Source organism: Protopterus annectens, chromosome 8.part1 (genome assembly GCF_019279795.1).
Source record: "Protopterus annectens isolate FY-2018-M chromosome 8.part1, PAN1.0, whole genome shotgun sequence".
Lineage (NCBI taxonomy): Eukaryota > Metazoa > Chordata > Ceratodontiformes > Protopteridae > Protopterus > Protopterus annectens.
This window is the reverse complement of record NC_056742.1, coordinates 53097714-53119923: the sequence shown is the minus strand read 5'-3', so window position 1 is coordinate 53119923 and position 22210 is coordinate 53097714. Positions and strand designations below refer to the sequence as shown.

Below are 22210 nucleotides of genomic sequence, written 5' to 3'. Positions count from 1 at the left end.
AGGTTCATAGGTTCATACTAGGCTATCTGCCCAAGGGCATTTATAAGCCTAGCCCATAGTTATTTGGCTTTCGCCACCCCTTTAGTTTGAATAAAACTATGCCCATTATTTTGCTGTGCCTCTGTCAAGCAGTGACACTGAAGTAATCCCTGGGGTATATCTGCGATCCCCCATCCATTGGTCAAGATTCCTCTTGAACAAGGCCAGCGAGGTGCTCTGCCTCACATGTACCGGGACTTTGTTCCACAGCATAGGGAGTCTCTGGGTGATGAATCTGTTGGCAATGTCTGTGTGTTTGGTATTTCTTGTGACATCATGGACTACCTCTGAGCATATCTGGGAATTACCACCCAGGTTCCTAACATAACTACAGAAAGCCTTGTGATTATCTGCAGTGTCTTGTGGAATCTTCTCTCAAAGATGGCCTTAGACAATCTTATGAGTGGCTGTAGTCTTCTTCTAATACTCATCAGTGATGCCTTCACATTTTGGGTGTTTGTTGTATCATGTAGTAGCTTTATCCTTCTATTGCATAGTTTGTTTATGGCTGGTGTCCAGCACACAGGACGTCTGCCTTTGGAGGATTGGGTCTTGCTTTTGTTTGGGATTGCATGATCCATGCATTCCTGAATGTGTCCATAGAATGCCTTTATACAGGTATCTGCAGTCTGGTCCATATTTCCAACAGGCCTGGGGGCTTCGCAGGTTTCCACATCATTTATGAGGAGTGTGAACATGCTTGACATGAGTTGTTGACTGTATTCATCTGTGGTGGGTTGGCCTTGGGATGTGACTATCCAGTGAGATTAGTTTATGGTCTGATCTTTCCAGTGAGGGATAAACTTCTGGTCTGGAGCATAGAGTCCCCATGTTGGTGATGATCAGGTTCAGTATGTTTTCCCCTCTTGTGTGAGTGGTAACAGGTTGTTCCATAGCATATTGGTATATAAATTCCAGTAATCTGTGGGCTAGGGTGTTGGAGCTACAGTCATGCTCCCAGTCTATGTTTGGGTAGTTTAACCCACCCAATATAATGGTGTATGGACAGACCTACATATTTCCAACTGTTTTCAGGAAGGCCAAGTGCGGTTCTTGTGTTTGTGAGGGTGGTCTGTAGCAGGCTATAACCTGGAAGGCATTTCTACCCATTGCTACTTGCATATGGATAGTCTCTGACGTTTGGTGCTTTGCCACCAACCTGGAGGTGTGGGTATCTTGGATGAATATCAATACACCCCCTCCTTTTGTGGTTTTGTGCAAGTTTTGGGCCTGAAAAGCATGGTATGAGGTATAACTTGGTAGTGCTGGAGTGCTGTTGGTAGCCCTGAATCAGGTATCTGTTACTGCACAGATAGTGATGTTCTCCATGCTGAGGAATGTTTTGACTGTGTGCATCATCAGGTTTAGAGTCCTGCAGTGGCATATATGACTGCTCACGTGGACAGATGCCAGGTAAGTCATATGCAAAGTGTCACAGGCAACGTACATGTACACAGGAGAAACAGTGACATTCTGTCAAGTGAGACATGAACATACATATAGTAAGCTATGCAGATGTCACTAGGAGTCCACAGAAGCTGTGTAACTCTGCATGGCAGGTTGGATCAGTATTCCAGGGTAACTGCAAGGAAACATGCATGCAAACATAGCTACTGTAAGCAGGGCTGCATGTTGTCCATTGTACAACAAACAAGCTGTACCACTTTCAGTAGGTAACACTGCAAATGCTCACCAGCTGACATATGAATATGTATGTCACCAAAGGTGATACTTACCAGACCACGGACAGAAATGACATGGCCAGACATGCTGCATCCCACATGAACACATATCTGAAGCAACACAGACCTCACAAAGTCAGTGTTCTTAACAGGCACAGCCCATAAGGCCAAACACAATGTGTGACACACCTATAATAGGTGATGCCATAGTCAGACACACTGATGTCCCTCCCTCCAGACTGAGCAAGGTGAGGGTCACATTTAGTTACCTGTCGGGTGATAGAATGTGCCACATAACACAAGCACTTAGGTCACTCCACAGCAGGTATAAGTATGAGGCACTCATTGTCCATGCTGGTGTGAACAACCTGTGATGTACCTCCCTGGACCACATGGAAAGAGACACAGAGGACCTCTTACATCACCCTCTCAAACTCTGGAATCCCACACAGCCTTCATGATGACACAGGAGAGTATAGATTTCTCTGCAAACACCATCATACTGGGTGACGTCAACTACCCAAACATAGACTGTGAACATTACTCAAGCCACAATACCCAAGCTCTAGGGTTCCCTTAGTTCAGAAACTCTTTAGCTATGGAACAGGTAGTCAACATTCCCACAAGAGGGAAAAATATACTAGACCTGATCATCACAAACATGAGTACAAAATGCTCACCACCTGAAGTATATCCGTCATTGTTGCAATCGAACCATATAGTAATCACACTGGAGTACTGGATCCCCCACATATGCAAACCTCAAACACATCTATGTGTGTGTGGGAAATGCCCCTATTAGCAACTGTGACAGCACACTACAGGATGCGGATTCCCCTTTTGAAACACTGATGATGTCAGCACTCTATAACTATATTACCTGAATTAAATCTCTGCAGTAATTTGTATAGCGCGCTCTGCTGATGCGTCTTTTTCTAGTGCCATAACATAGGTAGGTAGGGGTTTGAATCCTGCAAAGGGAATGTATGTGAAATAGTGTGAGTGTGGTTTGTTTGTGTGCATAATGCTGGGAGGGAAAAGTGCCTTTTGCCAACTGGGAGAACACACTACAGGGTGCACATCCCTCTTCCTAAACACAGATGATGTCAGCACCCTCTAAGTACGGCATTAGAAAGGCTTTCTCTCTCTAATGCAAATAGCGCACTCTGCTAATGTGTTTGTCTTTTGTGTCATAACACAGGTAGGTAGGGGTTTGAATCTTGCAAATGGAAAGTATGTGTTTTAGTGTGAGTGGGGTTAGTGTGTGTGCACAATGCTGGGGGTGGGATGTGGCCTTTGCCAAATGGGGCTACGGACTGCAGGGTGCACATTTCCCTTAACAAACAGTGATGTTGACAGCACCCTATACAAACAACAGACAACTGCCAGTACTCAGTATAGTGCTACATTCTACTGTAACACGCACGTACCAGACTATACCTAGATAGTGTTTTGAAACCTGAATGTGGCAAGTGTGTGGATGTGGGATGTTTCTGTGTGTGCATTTCCATATGGAAAACATGTTGTATGTAGCAATCAGGGAACCACAGTACCTGATGCACATTACACTTTTAAACTAATGAGGTTGCCTGCACCCTGTGAGTACAGGTAGAGAAGAGGAAATCTGTAGTAATCCACATAGTGCACTTTTCAAATGTGTACCTGTCCATGTACTGACAGCTACTCATGTAGGGTAATAAATAATGGAAATGGCAGGTGAGCATGTGCATGTGTGGGGGTAGCAGGGTGTGTCTAAATGCATGTGTCACAGAACAGATACATATAGCTGAATCCACAATACAGCACATGATGCACATTCCCATAGTCAATGGTAGCATGTGATGGTGTGCAGCTGGTACACTTTGGTAAGTAGTATGGGTGCAGATAACATTCCAGGACATTCATACAGTTACTGCAGCAGGAATTCTGGGATATACACACAATCATAGTGGAACAGTGAACAGTTACCAACATGTTACTACTTATACACATCTATGTAGTCACCCTGTGCATCAGCAACGTGTTTACCTTTTCCTGCACTGATGTTGTAGCATGCAGGAGGTGGCACAGTGTCATCATATGCACAGGGTGTGGGTTAGGTATGCCCAAGCCAGCCACTGGTAACACCAATTGACATGTGTGTGTATGTGTGTTTGTGAGGGGCAGCAGTACAGGGTGGACCAGTGTTGGTGCAGTGTGTGTGTGTATGTGTTTGCCCTAGGTGTTAAATATCTGCATGTGTGTAAGCACGCACACAGTCCCACATAATGGCTGCCTTGTAGAGGGTTTTGTGGACAGCCACAGACTGCACCTGTCAGGTCATACAGATCAGTGTCTGTGGGCACGGACACGGTACCTGTGCCTGGCACTACATCCAAGCCTCCTGAATCTAACTTTGTTTATATGCTTGTTATTTGTTAGCTTGTTATTTCACTGGTACACTACTTCCACATAATACACAGCTTATCAGCACGTCTGTGAATCACTACTGATATCTGCATTGCTTACTGTACGTATTTCCTTGTTACACTTGACAGCAAGTGACTGCTTGTCATTTTTGCAGTTACTTAATTGTAACACATTGCACTTAAGTTACCTGGCACTTGCTCACTGACGCTATTATATCAGTCAGCAGTAGTAAATAATATCAGTACACCCTCACTCCCCACTGGACCTTGTTTTCAATTATTACGGAATTCACAATAGTATTCTAGCATGTCCAAAGGTCAGTTGTCAATCTCCTCTCCAGTCTAGCTGGTGAGTGTGGTAATCCAGAGGCAATGTTATAACAGCCACATGTACACAGACAACCCCCTCCTCCTAATAACAAATTCAAACACATGTGAGTGATGAAACCATATACCAAACTGGAGGCTAGGCTCTCTCTACTCAATACTGTCATAACCAGTCAGGTGGAGAACGAAACCACACTCACTACAATTCCAGTCTCACATAGACCTACCACGACAGCAAAACAAACACATAATCACACAAAAACATACTCGGAGGCTCGGATTAAAGATCTGCCTAAGCAGCAGAGACCTCCAAAGCAGACACCCAAGCAACCACTACCCCAAAAACAAACACGTGCAACACATAACTCACAAAGCCAATGTGCTGAACACTCACAGCCCTTAACAGTAAACAACACACCTCATACACTTGTAATAGGTGCCTCTATCATCCGGCACACTGACGTCACGTTCACCAGGCTTAACGAGGAGAGAGTCACAGTGTGCAGCCTGTCAGGCACTACGACCCGCCACATAAAACAAACACTCAAGTAACTCCAAGGCATGTACAAGTATGACTTACTCATTGTCCATTCTGGTGTGAATGACCTGACACATACCTCCCTGGACTACATGACATGAGACAGAAAGGAGCTCTCTGAGCATGTAGCCCAAGACAGTATGACCCTGACCTTGAGTAGCATCTTACCCTCACCAAGAATGATGCCACAATATCAAGGCAAGATGATCACTTTCAACAATTGACTGAAGTACTGGTGTCATTCACAGGTGAGCCAATGCCTGTCAGCTTGGGATGATATGCTGTACAAGCCACAATGCTTTGCTAGGGACAGCTTGCACCTGTCACCCCTGGGCTTTTGGATTTTGGCAAAGGCTCTTGCTACACCCATAGTGCCTTTATTAGGCAAGGCTCATAAGGCAAACCCACATCCATACATATCACAAAGGATGAGGAACTAAGAGTAATGCTACTCAACACCAGAAGTCTAGACCTCAAGATACACGCACTCAAAACTCTACTTAGCATTATGGACATCGATATCTGTGCAGTAACAGAAACCTGTTTCAGGTTTCCCAGGAGCACACCAGCACTACCAAGTTATACCTGTTACCATTCTTGTCAGCCCCGACACTTGGACCAAACAACAAAAGGAGGGGGAGTATCAATATTCATCAAAGATTCCCACACCTCCACATTGGTGGCAAAGTACCACATAGGTGTTAAGCCATTAAGTACAGAAGAAGTAATTGGGGACCTGGGGAACAAACTTGATAGCAATCTGTCATTTGTCAACCACATGGCCAAAGTGGATTGAAAGACATGTTATATAGCCCAGCTAATCATGAAGGGATTCACATGTACAGCAGGGGAGGTCATCGTGCCTCTTTACTCATCCATCATCAGGCCTATAACTGAGTACAATGCCCCTTTTGGGATGTACCTAACCAGACACCTACAGCAACTGGAAACACCCCAACAGTACCTCATCAAGAGGATCAAAGGGCTCAAACAGATGCCATATGCTGCCCAGTTAAAGAAATTCCAGCTGGACTCAGTGGCATACTGCCTGTTCAGAGGCAATCTGTGCCTGCCATATACAGCCATGTCCAACCCAGAAGTAATGGACATGCTGCACCTCAGGGAATCAAACTCCCATACAGCCACACGCTCAGGAGACCTGAACCTTAGCACTGACATAAATAGGACATGCTGGAGGGACATATTCCTAACCCAGAGGCTCCCTTCACTCTGTAATGCACTCACAGTACAGGTTAGGCAGAGTCCCTCATTGATTCTCTTCCATAGGAACCTGGATGAGTGGATGGAGATCATAGTTGTACCCTGGGTATCACTTCTATGTCACTGTTAGACAGAGGCACAGTATACTAACCTCGGAAAAGGGCATAGCAACATAAATTTTAATTGGGTGGCAAAAGACAAACACATTCTACTAGGCTTATCAATGCCCTAGGGCAAATAGCCTAGTATGAACCTATGAACCTATGTGTACTGCTATACTACGTCTGCCAGATGTTGCATGTGTGTGTGTTGTGGGGGATGCGCAAGTAATGGCCAGGTATTTCTGCACAGGCAACACGTCTGAAACACTCTGGGTGTTCATCCCTACATACTGTATGTGTGTTGCCATCCAACCCTGTGATGTGGGCACACATTACCCAACCTGGATATACATATCCCAACAACACCACAAGCACAGTACACTACCTTGCTATATATGTATGTAATTACACAGTTATTCACTAGTTAGGACGGTGATGCTATCCATGCAGCCCACTGGGCCAGTGGAAGCCACAACACACACTGCTGGCCCCTTTGCAAAAGCTTACCACAGACATCCCACATAGTGCATGTAATGTGCACAAACATATCTAACCCAGACCGTATGCACACCACTTATTTATCCTGTCCAGTGGACTACAGATACAGGCACATTGTATAACAATAGCAGGAGTTTACTGCAGCACAGGGCAGATTCACATGAAGGCAAGGCATCTGTGGTCAACAGTGGTAAGATGCTTCACATTCACCAAATGCACAGATATTGGCAACATTGTCGCAGACAGTTTAGGTGCAGGTACCCCCCCCCATTCTCCTACACAAGTGGAATTAGTTATCACAGATGACTGTAACCTCCTTATCATCTCACATGTCCAGGTGAGGGCCACCCTCAACATTGCAGAACACACAGCATCACTGTTACAAAATGGTATCCCTGGATGTGTGATACGTTCACCCCTAGAGGACATAGCGCCACATTACAGACTGATATTAAACCCTGGCCATACTACAGGATATGTACCTGAACAGTGCCATACATACACAGTGGTCCCACACCAATGAGGAGGAACCTCTACTGACCCTGGGAACTACTGCATCATATGCATAACTGGCCTTGTGTTCTACACTATGGAAGTTTTAAGTATAGACGACATGTACAGCAATATTACATATGTATATATATCAGGACTATGTACACACAACCTATCTCATGGACATACCTATAGATAGTGAACTATGATACATTTGGAGGTTTCACAGTAAACACAGTATTAACCTGCTACTTTGCATTACCTGTGTTTGTGTCAGCTGTTGCTGTGTCAGTGGTGCTACTTGCTGTTTGCTGCTGCTGCTGCTGGTGTTGTTGCTGGCTGTCTTTATTTCTTTTTTCTCTCTCTTTTTCTCTCTCTCTCTTTCTCCGTTGGTTTTGTGCAATGAATGTATTGCATGTGTGGAGTGTGAGTACTGGCTGCTTTTGTAGGTATCTGCATAGGTCCATGTGATGGCCTCTGCACCAATTGTAAGGCAGCATTTGCTAATTGCATGCAGCCAGTTGTGTACTGATTGCATGTCTCACTGTGATTTCAGGACAGTGCTATAAAATGGTATGTGAGATAGGCGTTGCCCTTTCAGATTGTAAGGGCATGGACCATGCTGGTATGCTGTCGACAGTGTTCTGTGAGTGTGAAGGTTAGTATGTCTCTCATGCTTCATGCTGTGTTATAAATTCAGGTTGCTGCATTTATCTCACCTGTTCCCTGTAGTGAGTGTCTATGCATACCAACACCTACAACTATATTTCATATGTATTGATATATATATATATATATATATATATATATATATATATATATATATATATATATATGTGTGTGTGTGTGTGTGTACATATACATACTTTCATATATGTACATTAGCTGACATTATTGGGTACAAGCTAACAATTAGCAGGGCTGTTTCTGTTAACACTAAACTAGTATGGGAATCCAGTAATTGGGACAGTAAAAGTCTACCTGACATGCTTTGGGTAGTACACATCCTATATTGCCTTTATCTTCATTCCTACTATTACATGTTCTACTTATTTTAGCACTATATTCCTGTATGAGAGTCATGGCTTACTGGTAGGTCATACAGACTACTGACTGTTACAATGGTCTTGTGGTAGGGCCTACTCGTATGCTTTTATTTTGCTTTCAAATTGAGTACAGGGCCTATCAATCAAAGTGCTGGAGGCACCTTTAAGCAGTCAAAGGGGTTAGTAGGTCTCACAGGGGTCAGGCTGTGTTGCAGATTCTGGTTGCTGCATTTATCTTCACTGTTTCCTGTAGTGAGTGTGTATGAATACTGACACCTACCACTATATTTCATATGTATTAATATATATATATATATATATATATATATATATATATATATATATATATGTATGTGTACATATACATACCTTCATATATGTACATTACCTTACATAATTATGTACAAGCCAACAATTAGCAGGGCTGTTTCCGTGAACACTAAACTAGTATGGGAATCCAGTAATTCGGGCATTAAATATCTACCTGACACGCTTTGGGTAGTACACATCCTATATTGCCTTTATATTGATTCCTACTATTACATGTTATATTTATTTTAGCACTATGTTCTTGTATGAGAGTCATGGCTTAGTGGTAGGTCATACAGACTAGTATTACCAAGGTCCTGGGTTTGAGACTGACAGTGGGTTTTTATCTTTCTTTCGAAATGTGTACAGGACCTGTCAACCAAAAGTGCCAAAGGCACTTTTAAGCATTTAAAACCAGGTCTGCGCTCGTTTGCGCGGAGCTCATGCATGTGCACTGACGGTGAGCTCCGCGCGCGCACCCGCGCTATTTTCTTTGAAAGAAAAGAAAAAGGGGTGACAGGAAGGTGGTGAAAAAGGGGTCACAAAGAGGGTAAGACAGTAGGGAAACAAGCTTGGTATTTGCAGGAAGGATTTAGGTGAGGCCCATAGCTGGCCATGTCTTTCCCAGCAACAGCTGTGCATTTGTATGCAATTTGGTGTGACATTTGGAACCTTCCACCCCTGAGAGAGGTGTCAGGACAACATTAATACCTGTTGTACAGCCAATTGTAATTAACAGTTTCAATGTCCAGCGGACATGTGTGCAACATGGACAGCTATGTATGGGGCGTAATTTTTTTGTGGGTACAGAGTGCCCTTTTTTTTTTTTTTTTTATCAAGCGAGAGTGGTATGTCAGGTGTGGTAGTCGGTATAGCTGGGGAGGTAGGTTGGGTAGGTTAACAGACAAGACAGACAAGATGCATACAGGGGTGGTGTATGACACATGTGGGGGGGGTTACACAATTGACGGGGACGGAGGTTGGGATATCCGGGGCACATGAGCCCACAGATGGCAACAGTGGAACTGATATCCCCACCCATAGGCAGTTGCCACTGTTCCTTCACAGCCCAGGACGGGGCTGTGCTGGGGGCTGTGCAGGCGGGACAACGGGCATGCCCGTAAGCTGTGCCACCTGGGCCTCAAGCTGGCGTAGGGGCCCAAGAACAGAGTCTTGGATCTCCATTCGCACCACAGACCGGACACCTTGGAGGGTGAGTGGACAAGCTCCTCTGGCCACGCTTGCAGAGGGGGGACGGGCCCCATCCCCTGCAGCACTTCCACCTGAAGGTGGCACAGGGCCACCGGAGGAGGGTCCAGCTTGGGCACTAGTGCCAGGTGCAGTCGCCAGCTGAGGTGGGAGAGGTGGGTCCGCTGGGACCTGCCTTCCCAAGCGTTCCAGGTTAGTGAGTATGTTATGTTAGTTTGGGTTAGTGGCATATTATTCCATTCAAATTAGTTGTAACAGCATGCATTGGTATTCCCATTAAACAAACACCCAGATATTAACACCATTGAACAACGGGCATATCAATATCACATGCATTATTTGAACGGAAATACACAATCAAACAACATGCAGGGTTGATTAATGGCAACAGGCCATCAGGTTTGCAGGTATGAACAGGGCACATGCAACAACAGACATGCATATATTTTTGAAACAGGACAAATGTCCATGGTTAATGAAATGTTCACATACCAATATTTAGTGAGTTTTTTAATTTGCAATTATAGGGTGGGGTGGAGATAGAAAATGATGACACATTCATAAATTATACATTGATATACATTTGTAATAGAAACACAATTAACTTGTGGGTGATAGTTTCCAAATGATTTTTAATTGACTGTCATGCTAGACCTGTTACAGATACATCACTATCCTAGTTATTTTGAATTTGTTCAGATACATCATCCTGCTACACTTTGATGACAGGACAGGGGACAACTATGGATGTTTAGTATGTCAGACAATCATTCATTCTATCTGCAAATTGCTGACTGTGATCACCATATACAGATTTTGGCCTGAGCATTCAAGAGTCAGACACACTGAAATCAGTTTGGGATGTTAAGTTTTAATTCCCACATGCATTTAGTTCTGTAGAACCACACTGAAGCTTATATATTCAGGAGTTATTACTACTTTATTCATTGATACATGACCCTTTCTGTCACTCTCACACATCCTGCAATTTCACAGTTCAGGTTGGTACTTCTAGGCTTTGTTCACATATTAGACCTGTGGTGATTCCAGCACTTTCCAGCAGCCTCACTTCTGTCATGATTCAGCATTTCAACAGAGGATATATCTCACATGTGATTACCTCAGATTCTGAAGCTGTACTCTTGAGACTACTTCCGGTTATACTACATTTAATTAATGGTGGGACATCTGTATTACAGCACTATTTATTTCTATCACTTATATTTCCAGTTTCACTTGCATACTGATGAACTTGTTGCAGCCATACCTGCGGACTTTCACTTGTTGCTTGCACATTCTATTACTTTTAATCAATACACTGCAGTGTTCTTCTACATGCAACACTATAATATTTATTTACAAGTACTAGGTGGGGTTACTAACCTGCATGGTGGCGCAGCCGCACCAGCCTGTGGTCATGTGCCCGTCGATTCATACAGCGGACACCTGCAGCTGTAATACAAAACAAGTAATATTGGGATACACATCTCCATGGTATCAGCTAGTTGAATTCCTTACATACATAAGTAAAATGTAACTTACTCAGTAGTGGGGCGTTGGGCATATCCCGGGCCTCCTGGATCCATTGGGTCAACTGGTCTTGCTTACGTCGCTTCAGGTCCGCATGGTGGTGACGGACCTGCTCACCAGTGCGTGGAATCCCAGTAGCAGTAGTGAGATCATGAGCCAACTGGTCCCATGCCTCCGCCCTGTACGCTCCCCATGAGACCTGGCCCTGCATGAGTTGGGCCTCATGATGGTGAACTAGGAGCCAGACCATGTATCTGGACTCCTCAACGCCCCACCGTTGTTCTCGAAAGCAACGTCCCTCCACTACTCCACTCATTCTGCCTGTAGGTCTATTCTACAATCGTTTATGCTGTGTATTCCCGCCTATGGGGCTTATATATGCCGATTTTCCCACACATTTCTATGATTGGCCATTTTAGAATTGTATCTACTTCACAGAAACTGCTTTATCATGCTCCATTTTGGATTACATCCTATATATATGCTATTTCTGCATTTCTAAGTACTGCTGTCATGGCTTAGTGGTTTAGTACCTTAACTCTAGTGCATGGTATCCTGGGTTCGAATCTGACCACTGATTTTTTAAGTTTTATGACTCTCTAGAAATGACTTCAGGACCTGTCAATCAAACATGCCAAAAGCACTTTTAGGCACTTAAAACCAGGTCTGCGCTCGTTTGTGCGGAGCTCACGCATGCGCACCGCCGGTTAGCTTGTGGGCACATCGCGCAAACGGTGTGCGCTGGGTTACACCTTAATTGGCTAGTAACACACATGTTAAACTAAGCACAGCTAGTTGCAAACAGTTTGAGCCTGTTAAACCAGTGCTTAGCCATGGGCAAGCAATTTGCAGTTTGTGAAACACTACTCAGCTACGGGCACTCTGTCTCACTGCAGTTTAGCTATCAGTACATTTCTAGAAATTATTATTATTGTATTACTTGGAAATATATGCTCCATTTCATTCCATTTTACAAAAGGAAATACTTTTACATTTGTACAATACTGTCAGGGGCCTTTTTAATGCTTATTTACAAAAAAAAAAAAAGGTTGTTGTGTGGGCTCGAACCTTGCCTGCCTGCTCTTAAGCCGACAACTCGACCGCTATGCTATTACTTCTTGGCTTACTTTGCATATTTAGTTCTTATATCCTTTTCCACTGATTGCTAACTGCAGCTGCGCTGGTAGCACACCCGCGCACACGAGCGCACACAGTAGCAAATTTTACGGGGTTTAAAAAAAATAAAACAGCTTTTATTTTCATTTTATAACATCTGTTCACTCTTTACATTGCTGGTCTGTGGGGGCATGTGTTGTGTAGTGTGTTTATTCACATTTCCATGGCCTTTCTCGTGGCTGTTTACTTTCAGCCATTATAGACTTGCGGGGGCGTGTCCACTTGCAGGGCTTAGCCAACGGACACGCCCCCTACTGTCTTACACGGACCGTGTAAGAGTTACAGTGTGATTCAGCATGCCTCATGCACCTCATGCATATGCATGACATGCTGACATCACACCGTTTAACTGCAGCCTCCGTGTAAGAGTTATAACTCTTACATGGAGGCTTCCTGAATCTGGCTCATAGAGTTTCCTTGCGTACCAATCCATCCTTTTTGCCTAAAGTGGCCTCTCAAACAAACCTGAATCAAAATATTGATCTTCCAGTTTTTTTCCCAATTATAGCAACAAGTCAGAACAAAAATTGCACTCTTTAGATGTTCATCGCCAACTAAGGTATTATTTAGACAGGACTAAACAGTTCAGAAAAAACAAACCAGCTGTTTGTGTCCTATGCGGAAGGCAAGATGGGTCTTCCAGTCTCTAAAGTGTCACTTTCGAAATGGCTTACTTCTACGATTACCTATATTTATGAGATCAGACACCAACGATTGTCCTCTAAGCCTAGAGCTCACTAAACAAGGGCATTAGCCACTTCCATAGCCTTTCAGGATAGGCTTCCTATTGACTATTTATTCAGCAGCAACTTGGGCCTCACCTCATACCTTCGTTTCTCATTACAAGTTGGACATAGCCTCCAGAGACCATGCCAACTTTGGTTCCACTGTCCTCAAGAGTCTGTTCCGATAGGCCGCCCGGGACAAGGTGCTAGGGACGCGGTCCCATCCAGCAAGAATGAAGGCGAGATAGACAACTTAACATTAAGAAGTTATGTACCTACCATAACGTTCCATGTTAGTTGTCTTCTTCTCGCCTTCTTTCTTAAGGCCCCCCTCCTTCCCCCTAGCCTGGACAGACCTAGAGGAGATAAATTGTGACCACTTTGATCTTTCTCCCACTGTTTTACCACCTCTATATACCTCTGTTAGGTTTAAGTCACCTTACATTCAGCCCTATAGAGGTGGATTACCCTTCTCCATATTATGGTAACCTTTTTCTTGCTTGGCCTAGCTTTCAAACGAGATCTGAGGAATTACCGCCTAGCATTGTGGGATATGGAGAGCCTCGAGCCGGTGGAAGTAGCTCTCGAGCTTTAGTATTGGCCGAGTCGGAGCCGAGGATCGGCTCCGAACCCATCCAGCAAGAAAGAAGGTGAGAAGAAGACAACTAACATGGAACGTTATGGTAGGTACATAACTTCTTATTTTATCGGTAATACGCACAATAAATAATGAAAATGAAGGAAAGGGCATGCACAACAGAGCTTTTAACAAACATTTTACTCTGTTTAATACATTGACAGCGTTAGGTTAGGAGGTGTCATCTTGAGATGCAAACTTACTTCTCAAATGCAGAATGTCCTGATTTTGCATAATACTTTTTAATCTGTTCCTCGTAGAATTTATGGTTTTCTGACAAATCATTAGGATATTCTGACGATTAAAGTCAGTAAATAATGACGTGTATTTTAGCTTCAGACTTCGTATCCTGCAGAAAATGTATGCTAACACAAACCTTGTTACTCCAGCAATTGCCTAAGTTTTTAACATCTATATTTAAACTGTCTGTGCCCATATTTTGGGATCAGGTTTTATCCAGGTTTTCTTACGGTAAGAGGTAATTTGCAAAATAGGTATAGTGAACCATAATAATTCAAGGAAATTGTTTTACGGCTCCAGTGCACTTTTGATCTTGCAGGTGAGTACATTTGAGAAATTCACATTAATTGCTATTAAAGTGAATACACTGGGGGAACTACTAGCAGGTATAACATCAATGCAACTACATATTAGCCATGAAAGTGAATGCGATGCCATACTTCCTCACTCCAACACGTTCCACCAACTTCTAACGTACTCACGTAAAGCTTCCCCAGTCCTCCCATACAAACTCAAATTACCAGTTTACCACCAAGTTTGATAAGTACGTAACGTAAAAATCACGTGATTCCCTTAAGTCACATGACACAGCATGTTAACGAGGAAGTATGAGAAATTGCATGTGTAAGAAGCTGTAGCTTGTTTAGTTGAGCTGGTGAGTTCACAGTTGTAATAAAAGTGGGAGAAATTCTTTTTGAGAATTACTTAAGGGAATAAGTTGTAAAAGCATTCCGTGTGTTTGAGGTCAAAATGAATGGTAAGTACAAAAAAAGGAGATTAAGTTGGTGCTGGAGCAGTTTGCATGCTAAAGTTTGCAGACAGTTTTTTTATGGCAGTTACACGCAACCAGGTGTAATGTGTTTGAAAGCATGTTTAGTTTTAATGTCATAGTTGCCCTTATCCTTAAATTAGGTACACTTATGTGTATTTGTTCGTAGTTTACATACTTTAGAATGACGTCTGGTGCTGTTACGTGTTGGCACATACTTTATATGAATTGTAGTATACTGCCTTACTGTCCCTAATGTGAGCTAAAATGTTTGTTTTTGTGATCATATGCTTACGTTAAAATACCTTTTATTTCAGAAAAATGTCATTGATACAAGTTATGTGTTTCACCTGTCAGAACAGTGCTGGTGTTTTAAAAAAAACATCCTTTTACTTATTAGCGTCCCCATTCCACGTTCTAAAGGTAACTGGTTTAGAGCTTGTTGATGTGGTGAACTTCAACATGTTTCTGGCAGTCAGGAAGTCTGTGCCCGTAATACACAATGCATGTAATGTCCACGGGACAGAACGTAATACACAATGCATGTAATGTCCACGGGACAGAAATACTTAACTTCTTATGTAGTGGATTTAGGTTTGGTACTCTGGGAGGATGAGCTCCAGTACCATTATGCAGTTGTGTAATGGGAAGGATCCGATTTGGCTCGCATCCATCAGGTGTTTGAAATTTGTAGAATGAGCCTTGCTTGTGCTCTGTGTGTGTGTGTGTGTGTGTGTGTGTGTGTGTGTGTGTGTGTGTATGTATGTATATATATATATATATATATATATATATATATATATATATATATATATATATATAATCTCGTTTCCTGTTTGCAGGTACCTCAGTGAAATATACTTTTGAGCATTCTATAAGAATGGCATTAGCAGGGTTTGTTGTCCTTAATTTTACAAGACCAAAAATGAGCACAAAGTCTGCATATGCTACATCATGCTGCCCCATGTCATTCAGAGGACCTGCATCTCTTTGCTCAAGTAGCCACTGCTTGTCCGCAAGAATGTATAATTGACTGTCTTCCAAATATTACTCTGCATAATAGAATTAATTGTACTGCAGTCAAAGCATCTAAAGTGACAGAAATATAGTTTCTTAAGGCCTTTTAAAAAAAAAACTGGCCAGTAATCCAAGGAGAATACCTGTTGGTCAACCAAAGCCAAGCACAAACAAGTATGAGTTAACCTGGTGTGGCTGTTTAAAAATATTAACAGTATCTTCATCCCGGGGTGCCCTGTATGTTTGGGGAAATAACACCAGTACTAATTATGCCACAAATTGGAAAAGTGTGCTACTTTTGAGGTTAAATGGGAGAACATGGACAACACATTTCAGTTTACTCTGTCATTTGGAAGTAACATTTTTGAGTGAGCAATACAGTTGTAGAGTTAGTTCTGCACATTGACTTTTTTATTGTTGGAATTATGTAATGTGACTTCTCTCTGCATTCAGAAATTGTCTCTCTGTCTCCTTGTGCAAAGGTCCTTGTTCATCTCCATTATTGACAGCTACCTCTGTTTTTTTTTTTTTTTTTTTTTTTGCTTCAGTATCCACTTTTTTATACTTTTTTATCTTTACCTTACTGCTTTTTATCTCTTAATATTTTACATTTTTCTCAATTTTTCTAAAATGATGTTTTTCTTTTGTGTTATTCATCATCCTTGTACCGTCAGTTTCCTTCCATTCAGTTTTCTATTTCCATTATTCATTTCTCTCTCTAGCTTTCCACTACCTCCATTTTGCCTTTTTTATTTTTTATCCTTGACTTTCTATATGTTCACTACTTTCTCTTTTCTGTGGCTCCTGATCTTAACTCCACCCTGTTTCTTATAGACTAGTATGATGAGATCTATGTTTTGTATGGTATGTCATCAAAGACTCAACCATACTTTTGTACGTCCTTAAGATAAAAAAACTCTAAATAGTACTGTATTTTTTAGCTTCTTTACTGGCTTTTCCTTTCTGTTTTGTTGACTACATGCCTTTATTCACTATTTACACAAATTGCATTCAGTGCAAGGCAACATTTGGATTAGATGCATAGGATGTTACTAGGCTATTGACAAGAGGATCTTTACAAGCCTAGCCGTAAAATCCCAGTGTAATACTAGATGAGAGAGATTGTGTATGTCCAAGATTATCCATGTCCAGGAGAGAAGCATTGGCAATCCCCAGCAAAAATGTACGGTTTCCCATCTATTTGTCCGGTTTGTGCTTAAACAGGTTCATGGAGGTGCTCTACTTGACCTGGATTGGAAGCCTATTCCAGAGGCGAGGCAACCTCTGTCTGTCCAGCAGATCCTATTTATGTTGCAGGCTAGATTGAGGTCCCTGGAATGGCTGACTCTAGTTCCTTTTGACTTGCGTATGTGCAGCATATTCATTAGATTTCTGTCAGAGATAATCATGTAAGCCAGACATAAGTCATCTCTAAGTAGTCTGTATGCTACTGAGTACAGTGACTTCAGTTTGTCTGCAGAAGCATCTGAGGTCTGTCAAGCTGCTGCAGTTGTCTTATGTGGTACATAACCAAAGGGAGCATTATATTCAATAATAGGCCTGGTGACGGATGAATACAGGGGAATTATAACCCCTTTTGCTCTTGAGGCAAAGCCTTTTCTAATCAGGTGAGCAATGCAGAATGCCTTCCTCACCACAGTAGACACATGGTGGTCAAAGGTGAGGTCACAGTCAACTTGTATTCCCAGGTCTGTCACAACAGAATTGGTACTTAAGGTATTATTGTTTATTTTATAATCAGCAAGGACATTGTTTTTACTGAAGGGAAAGTTGGCTGACATCACTAGGGCATTCAGTGACAGGACCTAATTTGCAGTGATCCACAAACGTTGTAGGCACAGCCCTCCATTTTGGCCTGGTCTCCAGAGAAGTATAATTATTTATTTTACATTTGATAACCGGGGTGTGTCTGAGCCGAAAAGGCCCTTTTTCAGCAGAGATCTGGGGAGAAAAGCTCCACACAGAAAAATAATTACATATACATCTAGATATTTAGACATGATAAATATACACACAAATTACAATAGACATGTTTTTACAATGGTATGCAGCACATCAACAACACATGAACAGGTACAGTGGAGAGAAGAAACAAGAAAACATTAATTTAAAAATAAAGGTAACTAATAGATTATGGTGTATAACTGAAATTTAGAACATAGGTAGAATACGTACATACATAGGTACCTTAAATACATTGTACATTAGCCAGTGTTTGTGAGTAAGAGTGAGAACTGTTATCAAGTACTCTAGGCTTAGTATGTGTCCTTATCCCAATATGTCTTTTGCCAAACAAGAGGGGTCCCAGCACTGACCCTTGTTGGATCCCACAGTGTTGTCCATCTGTGAGCCAGTGCAACCCACTTGACATCATAGGAGTTGATCTTCAACTGGGTTAATTTGTCAATGATACCCGAATGTGGGATTGTGTCAAAGGCATTGGCCAAGTCAAGATGGGCTGTGTGTATGGTTTTGTCTTCGTTTATGGCTCTGGTCACATTCTCAAAGAAGTCCAGCAGGTTTATCAGGCATGACCTACCCTTGACAAAACCAAACTGGGATGGATCTAGGGTTTGGTTGGTATGATCCATGATGATTCATTTCATTGCCTTGTAGATGAGGCTGGTTAAACTTTATGGGAATTTAGTTATCTAGGTTTATTGCCAAGCTGTCCCTGTGGAGGGAGAGAAGTCACTGTTTTCCATTCTCTGGATACAAAGCCAGTACTCAGGCTGGGGTTGAGCTAGCTCTTGTTTCAGAACATTAAGAATGCCATCTGGTCTCATGGAGGCTGTGTTCTTATTTTGAAGACAGCATTGATGACTTGCTCTTTGGAGATGCAGAGAGAAGGTGATGTTGAAAACCTGATTTGTGGTATGTTTGGGGGGGGATTTTTGCCAAACCTGTCTGCTAGCAGGTTTGCAGTTTCTACAGGGTCAGTGTGTGTGATACCATCCAGAGTTAGTTCAGCACACATCTGAGTCCTACCTTTTATGTTGCAGACCTAGTTGAAGACCTTATGGTTATTCTTGGCTATGGTTGCTAAATTTTTCTCATAGTTGTTCTTTGAGGATTTTAGGAGTTGTCTTATTTGCTTGTTTAGGCCGAGGAGTGTGCTTTTCCAATTCTAGGTTCTCACGTTTGTATTTTTAGACAGCAGCTTGTTTCACTTGTTATTTAATCTGTTAATGATAGACATCCACCAGGATGGCTCATCTTTTCTTGAGGACCTTGCTTTAATCTTATCCGGGATGGTTGTGTCTATAAATTGTGTAGATGTTTATACAACATGTCATTGTATACCGCAGCATAGCCGTCAATGCCATCTATGGAAACTGGAGTTTGGAAACTCTATTATAGCATCCCTTACGAGTGTATAGTTGACTTTGGTGAAGTTTTTAGCTAATTTCTCCTTTGGGGAGCTATGGTGCTATTGCTACTTCAAAAATGACTGATTTATGGTCTGATTTAACCAGTGTGGTCCCTACATTTGAGGTGTTGTAATAGTTACTCATATTGGGGGAGGACCAAGTCCAGAATATTAGAGCCCTTTGTGGGGTGGTGCACTATTTGTTCCTGGGATTTGATTTTACAAAGCACAAGAACCCCTGTGTGAATGAGTTTGGGCTTGTATAAGATTCCCAATTAATGGAGGGATAGTTGAAATCCCCCATGAATAGGGTGTTAGGTTGTACTTTGATTGTCCCATGTAGATCTAAATAAGCTGTGTGGGCTTCTTGGTTCACAGAAGGGGACCTGTAACTGATGATGACATGACTTGGTGTGTTACTTGTGGTAATTTGGACTTTGGGGGTGTTACTTGTGGTAATTTGGACTTTGGGGGTGTTACTCGTGGTAATTTGGACTTTGCGGGTGTTACTCGTGGTAATTTGGATTTTGAGTAATTCCATATCTTATCAACTAGTATACAGTTTCTGATTTTAAACTCCTAGAGTTTATCAGCATGACCCTTAGTTTCTTTGTGTTTGATATTTTCGTGTCAAAAAATTTGCTTTTGTCACCTTGCCTAAAATGGGCATTATGGGGGAGGCAAGTGCCTTGGCCAGCAACCGAAAGCCTAGAAGTGTCAAGTGATCTATGGCAAAACTATGTGATTTGTTTACCATGTCATTCCAGGCTGACAGGAACTGGATCTCCTTAGAATTACTTCAGAAACTAAGCCATTTATTGAAGTCCATCTTTTTTTTGTTTATACCATGGTATCATCCTAGGTGAGGGTCAAAATGCTGCTCAGCACTAAGAACATAACTGCCTAGGGCACATTCAGAGACCTCTAGTCATGTCTATTCATATAGTCCAGAAAGATATCTCAAGTCATTCACACCAACTTGATAGTCATAATGGTACTTGCTTTTGAGAGACGTGAGTGCATGTGCCATCTGTTGAAGCCTTGCACCAGACAGAGTACTGTAACCTTCTCCTTGTTTAACCTGGTGAATGGGGCATCTGTATGTCTGACTATAACTAAAACATTTGGAATAGATGTGCATTGCCTTGAGGGCTTATTTGGTGAAACACTGCTAGTGTTTGTATGTGTATTGTTGTTAGGTGTAGCATATTTGTGTTTTGGACGTCTCTGGTGTTTAGATAGGTTTCTGGAGAGTACTTCCACATATGAAGGTTTGTGTGTTTGGTGCATATTATAAGTAGGTGTAGCTATGTTTGAGCTGTCAACCTGTTTAGTGTTGCTGTTCTGGGCACGTAAGAGCAGTGATTCCAGATTCTTAGTGTAAGAGTATCTCTCACAAATTGTACTTGAGTGATTTTAGGAGTAAGGGGTTTTCAGTGTATGAGGTAGTTGCTGCATTGCTTCAAAAAAACAAGCTAGCAGGAGAAATATAGTCCATAATGCAAGGTTTGAAACTGGCATCTCCACAAACGAGAAAATGTTGGGAGTATCTGGCAAGCAGTAAAATCGCTGTTGGATGGCTGACTGAACAGCTGAGAGCTGTTTAAGAACTGCTGTGCTAGATAGCAGCTGCTTCTAAGGGAAATGCATCTTTTGGCACTCTTGCATCTATAACTGCCAAGAGTTACCCCCTCTGAATGGTGGTGAGCAATGTTGCGCTATGCACAAACAAGAGCAAAGCAGCTAATACAAACAAATGAAAATGCTCAACCTGAGCCCTGAACTAATGAAATAGTTCAAACTGAGCACTGAACCAGTAACCTTCATTTAGATAGTCCTACTGTACACTCCTGACATGGACATATGGATGCTTATATTTGTGCAATGTTTGGTAGCTAGGCTGTTGAACCATGTTCAAATGATGTTTTTCAGACATAAACAGGGTATGCAGCAGATGTGGAGTGTAATCAATAAAAGTATAGTTAGAACTCTGACAAAACCTGACGGGATTAAAAACAGTTGGTTAAAAATATGCAATTTGGTTAAAAATATGCAATTTAGAGAAAAGATGAACTGACTAAGTAATGGATTTTAATTATCATCCATCATTTTAATGTGGTGATATTGATACCTGATTTAATACAATGGTTATATCCGTAACAAGAGAATAACGATCTTGGCATGTCATGCTTTAAGTAAGTGGGTCAAAAATTATTATAGACTGGGTGTCAAAATATCACATATGAGACTGGCTTGTTTCTTTGATTTCCTCATCTTCATGAATACAACTTTAATAGCAAAGCACAGAAAATATTGTTGCAAGCGCACAGAAGTATATAATCAGCATGTAGCATTTTCTGTCGCTACAAACCCCCTGTTTCTTACTTGTCAGCAGTGCAGCAGCCTGGTCCTTCAATCTTTGCTCTATTCCCAGCCAGCTGTTTCTGTACTAGGAAATAAAGCTTCAGCTGCTATCCTGGTGTCCAGACCGTAATTCAGCTAGAGACCAGGGTGCCTGTTGGAGCTGATGTGGGGGAGGAGAGGTATGAAGAGGCTTCACCTGTTTTTTCATCTTTGATGTGGTGTGCATTTGCATGCATGCTCAGAGTACATGCTTCATACTTTGGGAGGAGAGGTATGAAGAGGCTTCACCTGTTTTTTCATCTTTGATGTGGTGTGCATTTGCATGCATGCTCAGAGTACATGCTTCATACTTGAATTCTCTGTTGAAATGGAGAATAACAAAGTGGTGCTTATGTACAAAAATTGGGCTGACTGACTATGTTGTATGTAGGTGTGGATGTATGTAGCATAGGCCCATTACAAGTGGATTTTTCTAATGATCATAGGCGTAC

General features: G+C 42.1%; 1 protein-coding gene across 3 annotated transcripts in view; it reads left to right on the top strand.

Moving 5' to 3' along the window:
- The first annotated feature begins 14748 nt into the window (after positions 1-14748).
- Positions 14749-22210, top strand: part of POP4 (POP4 homolog, ribonuclease P/MRP subunit) — a 220578-nt gene continuing 213116 nt past the window's right edge. For 2 of the 3 annotated variants that reach the window (XM_044081669.1, XM_044081668.1), the window contains exon 1: positions 14820-14935. In XM_044081669.1, coding sequence (XP_043937604.1) covers positions 14929-14935 — 7 coding nt within the window. In that variant the 5' untranslated portion in view covers positions 14820-14928. Of the gene's footprint in view, positions 14936-22210 lie in introns of all 3 variants that reach the window. The other variant, XM_044081670.1, reaches the window with a different exon arrangement.